Here is a 15,615-nt window from a genome sequence, read left to right as displayed (position 1 = left end):
ATATAGATAATCGCTTGACTGTTCCGTGCTTTGACATTACGTCGGTGTAGACCGTCAGCACGAGCACGCACCTTAATGTACGAGTGGAAGAAAAAAAAAAGCCTGTGTGCGCCTTTCAATGCTGTCGTGTTAGGCAGTTGCTGACAACTTTTTGTGCAAGTCGGTGCAGCTGCCTCCTTGGAGTTGGTTGGGTCTGTTAGAGGCGACGTGATGAAAAAAAGCAGACTGTTCTCTACCTCGTCTGCATGCCACGGAATTTGCGCTGCTCATAGTCGCCGCAACAAAATATAGCAATCTGCTGTGAGCAACTGCATATTTGCGACGGGAATAAAATAACAATTTGCTCTGTTGCACTTTTGTTTTGTTCCTGTTGTGCCTGCCGTAATTAAGGCAGAGTGTAGGCCCATTACATATAGAGCTGGGCAGAATTCCTGTGAACATGTCCACCACACTCATAAAAAAAAAAAAAAAATCTTCCGCCTTTAGTTCTTTAGCATCAAGTTTTCCGCGTGCATTAAATCGACGGGTGCAGGCGTTGAAGACTCGTGCAGCAAGCAAGCGTAGGTGACGCTAGAGACACGAGTACCAAAGGTACTGCAGTAGTCTGTGCGCCGCCGTTCTTTTCTGTGAGCCGCGTCTAAGCGGTTTTCTGACGTCCGTTTCTGAGACAGAATCACCTGTGAGTATCTCGGCCTAAAACACGCGAACGCGTGTGATGACTGAACAGCGAGGGAGATCTATACGGTGAGGAGAAGGAACTGCAGGTTCTGAAGCGCTTCTGCAGGCAGCGCGGCTCTTTCTAGGGCGACTGTGCGCTTTCTCTGTTGGCTTGGATCGCGGGAGGACGGAGCTGTGTCACGGCTCTTATTTCCGCTGTGCAGGCCGCAGACTCGTCCACACGGCTTTCTCCGTGCAACAACTTACGTGAATAGAGTGCTCGTCAACTCACTGTGCTCAGTTCCTTTCCTTCAGGGGGCGTATTCACCTGTCTTGTTTTATAATCTTTACAAAATTTTTCTTCTCATCTCAGAACCAGTTGGGCTATGTTAAAGTGCAGCGATCTGTGCCTGCTGAAGAAACAGCTTTGTCGGTGGCCCGTGTAACCTTCCCACCTCTAGCAGCGTCCTTGATACATTGGTGGATTAAGTGCTGCCTGTGCGGCAACCTTCGTGATAAGTTATTTAGCTCATTTGCTGCGCTATGCGTGCCCCCCCCCCCCCCCCCCCCCCACATCCCCTCCTGTTACAACCTCAAGCCATGCCAGTGATGCGTTTATTTAAACGCTAAATAAATAATGAATAAAAAGAAAGTAAAAAGAAAGTCGGCGTTGTTCGGTACCCCGGTTATCTGCTCCTATGCACTGATAGAGTAACCCGTAAAAGCAACGTTGTTGTACTGCGGAAAGTGCGAGGGAACATAAGGACGTAGACACAAGAAAAGAGCAGTTGACACGGACAAACGTTTGTCCACCTCAGCCGCAATTTCCTTATGTGTACGTCCTTATGTTTCCTCGCACCTTCCGCAAGCTGTGAGCATGCACCATCCATCCCTACGGATAGTGTTGATGCTGTATTGAGTTCGGTTTGCGTTTGTGGAGTTCTAAACACTTTTAATTTCGCTGCGCTGACTAACTCATAACAGCGGCGATGTTCAACGTTCAACGAGGAAAAAAAGTGCCCAATTTCTTTACTTATTTGGGCCCCCACACACAAAAATAAAATAATGTTTCAACTCAAGAACAGAAAGTCGCGCAATATACATAAAAATAAAAAAAGAACTGCGGAACCGACTTAATCTAGCCGTTGCAGAGAAGCTCCGCAAAATACAGGAGAAGCTAGCCACCCACGAACAGATATCACAAAACTAAGATCGACTGCGTTACAGCCGGTGAAAATACGTTACACTTTTCCCTTGTATACGGAAATCAACTAGAATTTCAGATTCGCTGCATTACGACGTGTTCATACAAGGAATTTAATAAAGATTTGCTTTCTTCATTGTCTGGAACCTACAATACTGCGCCGCGTTGCAGTTATATTTCCTGATTTTACTAAGGCTTTTCTGTTATGTGAGGGGCCCCTGGCGTGCAATGCTCTTCGCGAACCTCGGCTTTATCAATAAGCACCAGGCGCTCTTTAGGCGTCTATTCTTTTTCATTCCGAACATTTCAGTAAAACGCGCTGAAACACGAAGATAAGCGAACACCGACGTCAAAAACGAACCTTGTACGATGAGAAGTAGGGCAAATAATTATTTGTGATTTTTAGAGAACTTGTACTTTAAAACACAATTGTACCAGTCGTCAAAGGTAACTTCTAAGCTAACGTTATTCCCTTATTGACTATAATAGAATACATTTTTTTTTCAATGTTGCAGTGCCGTCTCATTTGTTGGGTTATTCTTTTCACGATGTTTTTTTTTCATTCTTGTCTTTGCAGGTGTACATGACATTCTAGTCCTTCTTGAAATGCTTGAAATCTCTTTTGGAATGCTTCTCCAGAGCATAACTTTTTCAGTTTCATTCCCACGTCGCATTTTCACAAGCTAATAAGAGTAGTTGGGTGCCTGCCGACAGTGTTATCTAAACCCTGCAGCAAATGAAAGAAAAACAGAACGCAAACGTATTTTAGAATAAATTCTACTCGTCTTCCCATTGAGGCTGCCCTTAGGTTTAATGTGGAAATCGTCGGTTTCGGATGAGTCAGACGCACCTCTCTGTTCTGCCAGGCCGGAGTGAGTCGAGGTGGCTGGGGTGCACGACAATAGGCGTCCAACGCCCGCAGTAACGCTTCGTCCCTCGTCAACTAGATTTTATAGCGCTGGCTATCTTCATCGAAAACGAGAGGTCAACGGGCGAATGAGTCGGGGCCACTCGAGCTAAATATCCTGTTAGACTATGCAGGCACACAATGGTGCTATCTTGAATGCCTTACCATTACAGATTGCAGCGGCTGGCTTTTCGCTGGATAATAGCTCGCAGAACAGTTACTTTTTAGCACTCTGGGATCGCAGCCTCTGAACAGGAGGGTGCATGAATGGGCGTGAGTCACCGGAGAATCGTAAACAGTGGAAAAAGAACCGAACACTTCGGGCGGGGACTGCCTCAAAGAAAGCGAGCGAGTCTGCGGCCCGACGCTCTTCATATCTTTCTGTCTGGGTGTCTGCACTGCGCTATACGTTCACAAAGCGCATGGGTGCGCCGGTGGTCTACTTGTGCGTCGACGGGGAGCTATAGCTCTGCTGCTGCTACTGCTGCTACTGCTGCTGCTGCTGTTCTACTGGCGGATCGGGTGGTGTCCGACGGGGCTGCCGTTCATAAGCGCGCACTAGGGATGGCGCTGCCGGCCAGCCGGGCGGCCGCAAGACGCAGCGGAAGGAGCGCGCTACACGACACGCAGCGCCCACGCGGTCCCTGTATGGTGAGCAGGCCGCTGTGGTGGTCGTCTACGTACACACGACTTCTACGCGTAGCAACTACGCACGCGCATGTACGGGGCTCTACGTGCAGAGCACGCGTAGCGCGACTAGAGAGGTAGCACTAACGATTGTCTTCCTCGTAGTAACAGCGGGGCCACTCCTGACGGGGCAGCACTGACAGCTCGGCACACTGTCCACTGCTTCTTGTTCGCAGTGGTTTCGTTTAGCGGCGCGACAAATTTGCTCTGCGTTTCTCTCATTTTGCCCTTTTTTATTATTTGCTCGATGTAACTTCCCCTGGCAGCGAGGAATTCATGCTGAGAGTTGTTACTTGTGGCTAAGCAGGTCGTTCTCTACAAAAGGGGACGAATTCCTGTCAGACGCACGTAACTCCGTTGTTCCTGCGTTTAATCGCTGTGCTGTAATTAAACTACAGTTAGCGTGAATGTGCTGATGTTTCAAAACAGAGCAAAACGTTAAGTTGTAGACGAATGAAGATGATTCGAAAGGAGAGAAGGGCTATCTTTGCAGGGGCTCGGAACAAAATGAAGAATAAAAAAGAAAGAGAGTACATGGTGTGCAACGCATTGGCGCCCATTGTAGCCGTTGTGATAGGATAACATCGAAAGGAAAACTTGCGGTTCCGAGGCGAGAAACATGTATTGCTGCGTAATCATGAAGGGGCTGCATGGTGTAATGATACGTGAGCGTGAGGTTTTTAGCTTACACTTGTTAGTTTGCCTACATTCGCTGCACCTGGGCTAACGTGTCAGAGAACACGATGAATTCAAGTGAAATGAGTAAGTTTCGATCCCTGTCCCCTTCCACTCTGAGATCTGTTTGGGTACGCAACACAAGCACAACTAAAATTGTTCCTCAGTTGTGAATTAAGCGCTCACTCTGTAATTAAACCTCCAGAGTTCTTAGGTTAAGAAAAGATCGAAGGGTAGAACGTGAAAGAAAAAATGAGCCAGCATAGAAAGCAGGCTAGAATAAAGCTGATATGCAGAAAATTAATGTTTCTTCAAAAAAGCATAGGACTACGTACTGTGAGTGCTGTGGACGTATATTCACCATGCGAACGTATCAGGAACATTTGCGAAGAGTTACGAGATTCGAAAAGGTGCCTTCCTGTCATTTTGTTATGTTTCAAGATTTATCGTGATGCCTTTCGTGAAGACTGCAAAGAAAGAAAATAAGCAAAAAAAAAAGAAAGCCGTAAATATGGATTATCAAATGACGTTGCGATTCTACGAGGGCTGGGCGAATGCTATGACTTCAACGTAAAAGAGCAAAATGGAGACTTTTCGAAAGTTCACTGCAAGCAGATACGAACAAACAATGAAGTTCCAAGCTATAAGGCCAGCAAAAAGGTACAAAAAACGGAGTCTGGAGATTGCAGAGTAGGGGGCAAAAATGAGTAGGTTCCGTGGCTCGATCTCTAGGGGAGAACTTTCTTATCGACCGGAATTATGACAGAATGCCTTGCGCGCATCAGCATCGACTGAGGGCACCGCTCGCAAGGGCGCCGTCTCCGAAGCGGCACTGTCAGATTCGAATTTCAGCGCGCGGCTTGTCGCTGTCAGTGCTGCCCGTCGGGTGGAGCCGTCTACTCCGTCGCCCGTCGTTTACCGTTCGCAAGTGGAAACCCTCCCCGGCACAACGCAGTGGAAAGACGGGGCCGAACGAATGGGCAAAGAAAACAGAGAGAGAGAGAGAGAGGCAATGCAAGCAAACAAAAGGGCACATGGGGCTGGGGAAGGGGGTGTGAGGTGGCGCAGGGGGCGAGTATTGCTGCTGTCGTCTTCGTGCGCAGGCCCAAGGGGAGAGGAGAAGGAGGGGGCCGTTCAAGCAGAATACAGAGACAGGGCCTGCACGATCTTGGGGTCCTGCTTCGAGCCTTCCTTGAACTCGTCCAGCGTCAGCTGGTTGTCGTGATTCTGCGCACAAGAGAGTAGTGAACAGTAAGTTTCCTTCACTGCCTTGCTAAGAACTGCGTCACTCCTCCGCGGGCGCAGTAGTTGGGCCCAGCGAAAAACTTTGGGTATGAGAACCATTTATGTATATCAGTCTTAGCGCACAAGTCCGCACGCGTCTCCGCACGAGAAGAATAGGTTGTGTTCAAGTCATGAATATCCCCACGGTGCATCAGATGTAGAAATGAGTACGTGCGGTTACACCTTAAACTTAAGAGGCCCTTTTGGGGCGGAAGCTTACTGCGGATGGGGACCCACGATGGATGTTATCTCTGGAAACAGAGCATCATAAAGCATAAAGCACAACACATACACAGCTTTAACGTCAGTAAGAGCACCCAATAATGCAAGTCCAGTTTTCTTGGGATCTGTTATGCTCATATAAGAAAGGGATTCAAGGTAGATTAAGCGTGTTTCTCAACCTAGCACAATTTGAACACATCATTACAATAAATCATTTTCGTTATCAACTAACTGCCTCGGCATGTTTGTTTTTCGCGCACACAGTACGGCGACAGAGAATTTAGCACACGTTGCCAGCAAAGTTAAACCAGTGTGACTTGATGCATATTGACATCACAACGTTAAAACAAATATATACAAGTTGATTCCCGTAATAAAAAAAAAAAACTCTTGTTTTTGTGTATAAGTAGGTCTGTATACACCAAATTGCATAATTTAATTATGTGCGGTAGTTCAATTGCAACTACTTCATTTTCTTCATAATGTGTTTACGCTTATTTTTATTCACTATGTGCTTTTCAATCTCTACCGGATTGCCCACTTTCAAGCCGGTCACGAGAGCGAATGTCGCCTGTAGATAATTTCTTACTTGTGGTTAATATTTTCCTTTTTTTTTTACTTGTGTAACACTGTCAGACATGGATGCATAACCTTTCCATTGAAATATCATTGCGATTTTTCAGTGCTGTATTTCTATACTGTGGCATGCTTGATTGGAGATATATTCCTAGTTTTTTTTTTCTTTTTCCGTTCTCTAGACACATTACGATATGGCAAGTACGACGCCTTACTTATATATAAATAAATATACTACATCTCCAATCCTGATAGGTGGCTTGGAGCCAGTTAAACAAATAAAGTTTCTGTGCTTGATTGATTGATTGATAATGATTGATTTATACAATCAGTTTGAATGAGCATTCATTACCTGCGACCAGTTTAATGCTATTCAGTAGGATGTAAACAAAAGCATAATCTTCTGCCTGCCCCAAGCCCCTACTCAGTGAGAATTATTGCCCATTGGAACCTCGTATGTTGCGATGTGCAGGCTTTTCGACAGCTCTGAAGTTCGTGCCCTGCAGCACTATCTGCGCCCAGACTAGAAGCCCGAAATCGCTGTTGCTCGGCAGCAAATCAAAATTACCGCCCTCCTCCATGCATAACAGACATCATCTGGATCCGTGCGGCGCATTTCGAGTCGGGAAGCTTTCGGGCTGACACATGCTGAGATGGGGAAGCAGGAGCTAACCCTTTCTGTTGTAAGCGGATCTGTCAATTATGCAACGGTTCCCCGTAACGCTGCGCACAAAGGAAAAGGGTGGACAGAAAAGATTACTAGCATTCCTGAAGGCTCACGTGCGCACACAAACGATCAACATGAAATATTTCGGATTTATGAGATGAGACTATCGGTGTGCCGTCTTCTGGTTATTCTCTTTTTGTTTTCTCGTCACGCTAACTGCTAGGCTCTTCATCCCTGAAGCCGAAATATCGTCGCACTAGCGCTTCGCAGCTTGATATCAAATGGACGGACTGTATCGCAGGATGTGTTTCCGGTACTTTCACCGCCGTCGTTCTAGGAATACGGGTGCGCCAACCGCGAATGGGTTATTTATTCGGCGGGAACGCTACGAACGCCCGACTTCTCTTTATGCATGAGAGGAGATCATTCGTAGCAGCATTCGTATGGGAGCCAGACATACCGTGTTAAGAGTCACTGATCGCGAAAACAACCTGCCGCTGTGGGTCTTCACCTCCTTCATTTTTTGTTTGTTATTATTATTATTGCTATTATTTGCGTCACGCTTGGTTTTCTTGGCATTCCCAGGTATCAGACGTAGGATAGAATACGTATTGTCTCAAAAAAAAAAAGGAAAACTCGCGTCCAGTAAATTTCGTCACTAGATTTCTCACTAATTTCAGAAACACTAAACAAGTACTCCGATAGGCTACTATTGTGTCGCTGATTAGTGGAAGGTTTTCTTTTTTTTTTTTTAAGGAGGCCGAATCTCTCGCCACGCGAGAGAAAATTATTCTCAGCCGCAATTTTCTTGCTGGTGGAATGAAGCAGAAAGTTTATTTTTAAACTAAAACCCCCGTGGCGTTGCGTGGCTTCAGGCTGATGATCGCAGCTGAATTCGTGCAACTTCTCAATTCTGGCTAGTGCAGAGCGAGTGAGTCAAGACACCACGGTGTTCTAAAGTGCTTTTGTCTAACCGTAAGCGGCGCTGCTGTAAGTTTAAACTTTCGGCTGCCCTTACTGGGTGACTGTCTACACCGGTTAGGTTCCGTACGGGTGCAGGCCAAAATTGTATCGAATTAGGCCATAAAGCTGACTATGGCCATAAAGCCGACTATGGCCATAATGCCGGCCATAAAGCCCCATGCGTTTACTCTACATAGTTAAACGTGTTCATGCCCATTGAAGTGTTAGCTTCAAATCCGCTTTACATTTCTCGAATAGTCAGTCTGTAGAACACGTCAATATCGTTTGTGAAAGCGGGGTCTCTATTTCGCGCCGCTTCTTTTTTCCTTCAGCGGCCCCCTGTTTGGCCACCATGGCATACGAAAGCGATGTCATTCTTTTTTTTTTCTTCGTAAATATTTGAAGGCCGATGCAAAGTGGAGCGGATATATTTTCTTTGTGTTTTTCGTCTTTATTTCGTAGACAGTTTATGTTCACTATAAGCGACCAGCAGTGCTATCATGACGCATTAAAGCAGAAACTACCTTCGTTGCCCCATTTGATTGTTGTTGATTCCCTTGATAGTTTGATACTGCACACTCAGTAACTGCTTCCAAACTTGCGCTCACTTCTGGGAGTTGCACGAGTCGTGAAAGAGAGAGCTGCTCGCCACTCTCAGGGTGGGAAACTATTTATCTAATAAACAATCAAAGGAAAACTAACAAAATAACATTCGCATAAAATACGTCTTCTTCGCTGTGTCAAGCCCTCGCTGCTTTTTGCATTAGCACAAGCCAGAAGGCTTGTTTTTCAGCCTGCAAAACTTCACTCATACATTGCATGCCAAGTCTGAAACGTAGGCGTTTGAACGACATGCCTGTTTTGTTTGATTTTTGACTTTTTTTCTCATTTTCGAGGAGCAGACAAGGAGCTCGGACTTCCTTGCTACAACATTCAACAGGAAAATGGCGCAAAAGACGTGGACAAAAGAGACAAACACGACAGGGCCAGCGCCAGGACCAGGCGCTGGTCCTGTCGTGTTTGTCTCTTTTGTCCACGTCTTTTGCGCCATTTTCCTGTTGAATCATGAACCAACTAGCCCAAACTAGAGTTCTTCTTGAGCATATTCCTTGCTACTTTGGTTTGGTTTATGGGGTTTAACGTACCAAAGCGACTAAGGCTATGAGAGACGCCGTAGTGGAGGGCTCCGGAAATTTCGACCACCAGGGGTTCTTTAACGTGCACTGACATTGCACAGTACACGGGCCTCTACAATTTCGCCTCCAAAGAAATTTAGCCACCACGGCCGGGATCGAACCCGCGTCTTTCGGGTCAGCAGCCGAGCACCATAACCACTGAGGCACCGCGGCGGCCTTGCTACTTTGGGCAGGGCAGTTCTCCAAGAAGGTATTTAAAGTCCTCATGTTTTCACAGCATGAGCTGTATGAGGGATTTTCCTTGAGCCAAACGGCATCGCTTTCGTAGCATGACGTAGCCGAAAACCCTCGCACTTAATTAGAGTTCGCTCCAATCGACAACGGGCAGGTAACCGCAGCCGGTTTCGCCAACTATCGTCACACCACGCTGACAGCCCGTAGTGAAGAAGCTTACGTAGGTAACGTGTAAGTGCACTAGAACACGAGGGCCATTGTCATTTCTGTGCAGCTGTCCTGTCAAGGGGAGTGAGAGTGCCCTGTGTGGTGATGGTCGAACAGGCGACATCGTGGTCATCAGTCGTACCACCATGTGGTGACGACAGGAAGTGACGGGAGAAAGTGGGTGAGGTACCTTGTCCAATTGCTCGAATATTTTGTCCACCCTCTCCCGGGGAGACTCCTCGGCATTATCCTTCGCTTGGTTTCCCTGTTGAGAAAAATATAGACGGAAATAAATGAGTGAAGGGCTCGCGGGAACAAGGAAATGAATTTGCAGGCACTTTGCTCGCTTGTTTCACTTTTCAAGAGAGTCGGGGCCTCTGGGTGTTGCCTATATCTGTGCTTTGTCGCTACGGTTAAGCTATTTCAAAGCATGTTGTAGAAGCTACTCCTGTGAATATTTCCATTTAATTTTGTTTTATTTCCTTAATGCATCTCCAGGGGGTAGTACATAAGGGATGGTTTCGCTAAACTAAAGGATACAAAAGCCATATGTATTTAGTCATAGGAATGACTAGTTGCACTTTCGACAAAAATTGGTGGGTAGGAGAGGGAGCCATTGTACCGAGGAAAGCCCGTCGCAGTTTTTTACGGCGCGTGGAAAGAAAGATTTTCGAAAAGTAAGAGTTTGGGAACGTGGGTGAAATTCTTAAAGCGAGCACCGGTACACTACTTCTCAAGGCAGCACAAAAGGTTATATACTGTTATAGAGCAGCAGGTATCAGTTTCGTTCGGATTACTTCAGCTCAAATAAAGCACACCGACATGTGCCAAGCGTCATTAAACATGATGAAGAATACAATGTGGAAAGAGAGAAGCAGACATGGTATACCCACTGCGCAAAGATACGAGCGACTGCGCTACGGGCGCCCAAGAGGAACCGCGAAGACATAGAATCGTGCTAGATGCATGCCACCTAGGTAATTGTTCGTTGACAGCACAAAATGTTGTTAGGAACTTCTGCGCTGACCCAACGCCACCTAGAAGACGTCTAGGTGGTGCTGGCTGATCTCGTCGTCTACAGGAAATTTTGTAGTGGCTGAAGCAGAGGCGCCAGCCCAGTCTGTTCAAATCGTTTCGCCACGCACATCCAGTCGTACGCCCTTGCGTTTATAGGTAAGGAGCAAATGCTAACAGCTAGATATAAACGCATTTTTAGACGCGTAACTGGTTTGTATGCCTGATAAAAATTTCACTTTTATCCGAAATATGCGCTTCAGACGGATTGCTTGTTTTGTGCGCTCCTATGAAATCTGTCCGTGTGGATTGGCCACAGAAGCTGCTGGGAGGCGCCTATCCGCGAGCAGGCGTCAAGCACATCACTCGCTAAATGTTTGGTGGTCGCGTCTGACAGCGAAAATCCTTAACGCTTGCAACGTGCTACGGTTGGTCATCGTAATGCATCTCATGCGCTTTTGTCTGCATCCAAAGTAACGTAACCAAACATACAGCTTCAAAATTTTCTTTGCTGCCTCACGCAAAAAGATAAGGGGTTATCACGCCGAATAATATCATACGACGCTTCAACTAGAATTTAGTCATCATTTCTGCAAAAAGTTTCCATCATTCCTTTGCATAGTTTCAAATACCTGAAAGTTTACTACTCTATTCTTGATGCACAGTGCTAATGTCCCGAAAGAGGTCTTTCAGGGGCCTTCTACTTGTAGTTAAGTTTCAGCCTTTTGAAATGCTATGGCTGTCATTGTATACACAGAAAAAGTCGCAGCTTTTCCGGAGAGTATGCTATTGTTACAGCTGTGATTCCTTTCTTTGCTACGAAGTTAACACTCTTTACATCGCGACTGCATCTAGCGAACGCTGCAAATAGTATACCTCAAAACAGTGACCCTGGCAGTATCTGCTTCGCTATTGTCCTCTGGACCCTTTGTGCAAATCTTTGTACATGCCTGTAGAAAATTTAATGAACTAATTCACTTTTTTGAGGTCGGTATATAATCCTTTTAGGCAGAAAACAATTTTTAAGTACGGATGGCCACATCGTCTTAAAGGATTAAAACGTCAGGTGCGGAAGTACAATGCGTCAGGAGAAGTATCGCAGATCTGCTCAATCTGCTCGCTCGGCTGTCGTCTTTAAACTAGGCTGCCAAGACAACATGTGGTTTGTTATTGCTTTGGAGGCGCCACTAATCCTCTCGACGCTAACATCTTCGAGTTTCTTAGAGGGCATATGGATTAGAGTCAACTTTAGTTGCTGCTAATGAACGCTAAGAGCGTGCTCTCACGGACTGACTCAATGAGAGGATAGAGTGTATTGGCATGGCTTTCTTATCCTAGCGCCTCGAGTTGCCACAGCAATAACTTCCCTTCTTTTCGTGCAACTAAATGTGCGCTTCAATCTGGCTTGTAATTTGGTGTGATACAGCAATTATTTTATTTCTAGAGAACTCTTGGACACCAAGGTTTGATTTCATTCATTTTTCAGTTTTCATCTTCTCATGTTTCTAATTTCTTGCACTATATTGCAAGTTTTAAACACGCGCAAGGTGCTCCACTCAGTCAGCTGTACACTTTTCTTATTCTCACTGCCGTGCATTCCAGCACTTATTTCTTGGTCTGTGAGTACATGTTGAGAGATTTTAAGCTATACTAACCGCACATTTCCCTCCTACCATTTGAACTACTAAACATATGTCGCTACCTATGATGGGGTTACTGTGCCAGCTGAAAATTAGCTCAATCAAGGAAAAAACGAAATCACGCTACTACTTCATTCATTCCCATCTTTTATGAAGTTACTCTCAAACGCATTCATACATCCGAGGTTGTTTTTTTCTTCAGTCACCTCAACGTTGCTTCAGTGAAATGAAAGTTCTGTTCAAGAAAGTTTGTCATGACGCCTTCTGCGAAGTCAGAAGTTGAAGCATAAACCTTTGCTGTTGGAAGAGACATCTCTTCGCGTTGCGTGGCACGTTTGATGAAAATTCTTAGCGGAAATGCATTTCTGTGCGCTCCCCATTAAAAAAAGTTGCGAAAATTTAGGAAAGAAGCGCAGAAAGTGAAAAAGAGCTTTTAAATGCGCTTCAAGTTGTAAAATCCTTCCAAAAACGCGTGACAATCTTCAAATGACTTTCAACAGGAGTTCACACGCATTTAAAGAAACGTATCTTGGTTATATCTTTCGGATCTTTGCTTTATTATTGCTTGCATTCGTCGGTAACCTGCCTAAATGCACGTATATTTTATTCTGACTCGTTTTTTTCTGATATATATCCTTGATTTTCTTCCGCTACTAACTTCGCTACATTGTTAAAAAAATAAGAGCTCAAGCACAAAAGTCCCCACTCTGCGTGCCTGGGGCATATGTGTATAATTTTTTCCCCCACAGAAAATAGCGGTCAGTCAAGCAACAGCCTTCTCTTCTTTCCATACGTCTTTGTATTGTGCGTGTTTTCTTCAAGTCTTTCCAAAGCATGAAGGCTCACCCAACGGCGTACGTTGCTAAGAGGTCGGTTGAACAGCAACAAAAGATATATAAGGCGCTTTCTTTCTTACCAGCATTTGGTAAATGGCGTCGACGATGTTGTACATCTCTTCACGCGTGATGTAACCATCGCTGTCAACGTCATACAGTCTGAACGCCCCTGTGGTATGAAGAATCCACAAAACAGTGTTAGCCGCGTTGCCGGACGAACACAACCACCGTATCAGGGTCTTACACTAAGTGGTGTCAGCTGCGTGTTAGGCGCCCAAGCAGATAACGCAGATACATTTATATCACCATTTTTAGACGGTCAAGTTATTACTAGCCGCCTCGCAACTTTTTAAAGATCCAAATTACGTGCACCTGTAACATCTGTCATAGCAACGTCTCCTATCCGTGCTGACTAATTTTGTTGCCGGACATGGGCTCACAGATGTGTTTTTGTACGCCCGAGTGGTCGTCTCTCTTTTTTTGTTTTCCTTTTTCTTTGAAGTGCGCCGCGGTACTGAAAATTTGCCGGCAACGTAGGCTCATTACGTGCGCCGACCTCCGATATGGCGGTTTCAATTAAGCCTTAATGGTTCCCGACATCGAGGCTGCGTTGCTGGTCGTCAACACAACCATACTAAGCACGAATGAAAAGGGTTGTGGGAATGCAGAAAGCAACATAGCAACCGGGTTTAAACAAAGCATCATAAACATCCCTAATTCCAGCACTGGCTGCTAAATTATCGGCTTACTTCTTCTGATCTCTTTTGGTAAGCTTTAATGCTAATTTTAAAGGGCCGAAGGGCAAAGCGGGCATGCACGTGTTTAATTCAACAGATAGACTACAAACATGGAAAACTGCTGGCCCTTCTGCCCGTTTAGCTCGTTTTTGTTATTTGTAAAAGCAAATGACGGGGTCTCTCCTTTGATCACGCTTGTCGCACTAATCCGTAGTTTGTGTAAGCTGACCAAGTGCGCGTAACGTTGGATGTAGCGCCCACAGTAAATCAGGCTGTTTATTTGTTCTATCGATACTTCAACAAATTTTTAAGGCTTAATTTCCGTGCCGTTGTTGATCTCTTTCCTGCTAGGGGCCAGCGCATTTCGTGCTCCCACCGCGGTCCTTTTTCCATTCTTTTCGCGCAAAAGAAAAGCAATCAGCCGCAAAAAGCGTTCGCCGTGAACACGCGCGAATACTTGCTTCTCAAATGACTGCGCGATTTATCAGAACAATGGCATCGGCCTGCGCCTGTCGGCTAGCTGGCGCAAGAACGTGACAACAGGAGTGCATTCGGGCTTTTTACAACAGATGAGACGTAAAACGACTGCCTCGGCATGCATGGAACGAAATTGGACAATGAAACCAGTACGAGCTAAAAAAAGGCTCCTTCGAAAATTAACATTCAGCCTACTACTATCCTTCTGCATCGTGCGGCTGTTTTGCGGTATAAGAACAGCCGCTACTATTGCCTGACCGATGTTCAAGGTGTCGACAAAGTTATACTTTAGATGCCTCATTCTACTCTGTCAGTCAGTTAGTGGTCGTGGTTTTTCATTAAATGTGTACTGTTGTTTAATTTCTTTCAGTCCTGCCAGCGTTATAGTGATACACAGCGTACTATTTCGCTGCGCTATCTGTGCCATCGTAATAGCAATGAGCACTGTTCTTTGTTTGCTGCTGTCGCCTCTCTTTTATTTGCGTTCGTTTTACTGCTGTCTGCAACCAGTTAATGACTATTCCATAATTTCCTTCGCAAGAGTCTGTAGGTGTATTAGTCAATGCTGATCAGTGCAACCTAATTATGCACTTTCAGCGAGTACGAAAGACGAGTTTTAACAGAGCTGCTTTGATACTTTTATTTTTATTTTATATGTGACGGTATTGCCATCACTTTGAGAACTGCTGCAAGCAAAAAGGCTTCCACACTCACAGTCCAGTTTCTCCTCTACGTTTCCTCTTGACGTCACCGATAGGGCTCTGATGAACTCTTCAAACTCGATAGCACCATCCTGCAACATAACGGGAACGGTCAACAGTCACTTCATGAACGACATTTTTATCGCATCACGAAACAATAAACAAGAATAGGAAATACTTTCGGGAGAGGTAGTAACAGTAGACATTGTCAGAGATTTAGAAAATAATAGGGCGGTAATATCATAAAGACATGGCACAGCTAAGGAATTAGCATGTCTCTTTGTAAGCTAATATTACACATAATGTGAAGGGGTCCAGAGAGTAGAAAGATAAGGTTCTTGATAGCACAAAACAGTGAACAAGGGTTAAGGGGGGACCCTCAGTTTGCTTAGCCAACGTTTCGACAAGAGGACTTGTCTTAGTCTAGCCGAAGACAAGTCATCTTTTCGGAACGTTGGCTAAGCGCCTTCAACTCTTGTTCACCTTTGCATATAATAAGACGGACGCGTACATGTCAACAGGTTCGATAGTGCGCATTCCTTAGCAAACTAACGCCACTGTCTTCAGAACAGAAACACTGACAGGGTCTCTGTCTAAATTCTACTATAAAAGCAATGGCTCTGGGTCCACCAGGAATAAAGCCACTTACCGCTAGCAAAAGTCACTCAAAGATTATAACTTTTGCACGTTGCAAAACATACGTACTCTTAAATGAGAGTTAACATAGATTATTATGCATCAGCAGACGCATATGCTGCAGAAATTTCATTCACTATGGAAACAAGGACAAT

The 15,615-nt window shown here is 45.3% G+C and overlaps 1 protein-coding gene across 1 annotated transcript in view; it reads right to left on the bottom strand.

Moving 5' to 3' along the window:
- Positions 1 to 1,244: 1,244 nt before the first annotated feature.
- The window catches only part of LOC149351980 (frequenin-2-like), a 207,674-nt gene continuing 193,303 nt past the window's right edge, over positions 1,245 to 15,615 (bottom strand). The window contains exons 5-8 of the mRNA XM_089581210.1: positions 14,838 to 14,916; positions 12,990 to 13,078; positions 9,610 to 9,684; positions 1,245 to 5,357 (exon numbers count right to left, since the gene is read on the bottom strand). Coding sequence (XP_089437336.1) covers positions 5,265 to 5,357; positions 9,610 to 9,684; positions 12,990 to 13,078; positions 14,838 to 14,916 — 336 coding nt within the window. The 3' untranslated portion in view covers positions 1,245 to 5,264. The remainder of the gene's footprint in view (positions 5,358 to 9,609; positions 9,685 to 12,989; positions 13,079 to 14,837; positions 14,917 to 15,615) is intronic.

This window comes from Amblyomma mixtum, chromosome 3, assembly GCF_055824585.1.
Source record: "Amblyomma mixtum isolate Tamu chromosome 3, ASM5582458v1, whole genome shotgun sequence".
Classification (NCBI taxonomy): domain Eukaryota; kingdom Metazoa; phylum Arthropoda; class Arachnida; order Ixodida; family Ixodidae; genus Amblyomma; species Amblyomma mixtum.
Note: the sequence above shows the minus strand (reverse complement) of the source record. Positions and strands in the feature narration are given on the sequence as shown.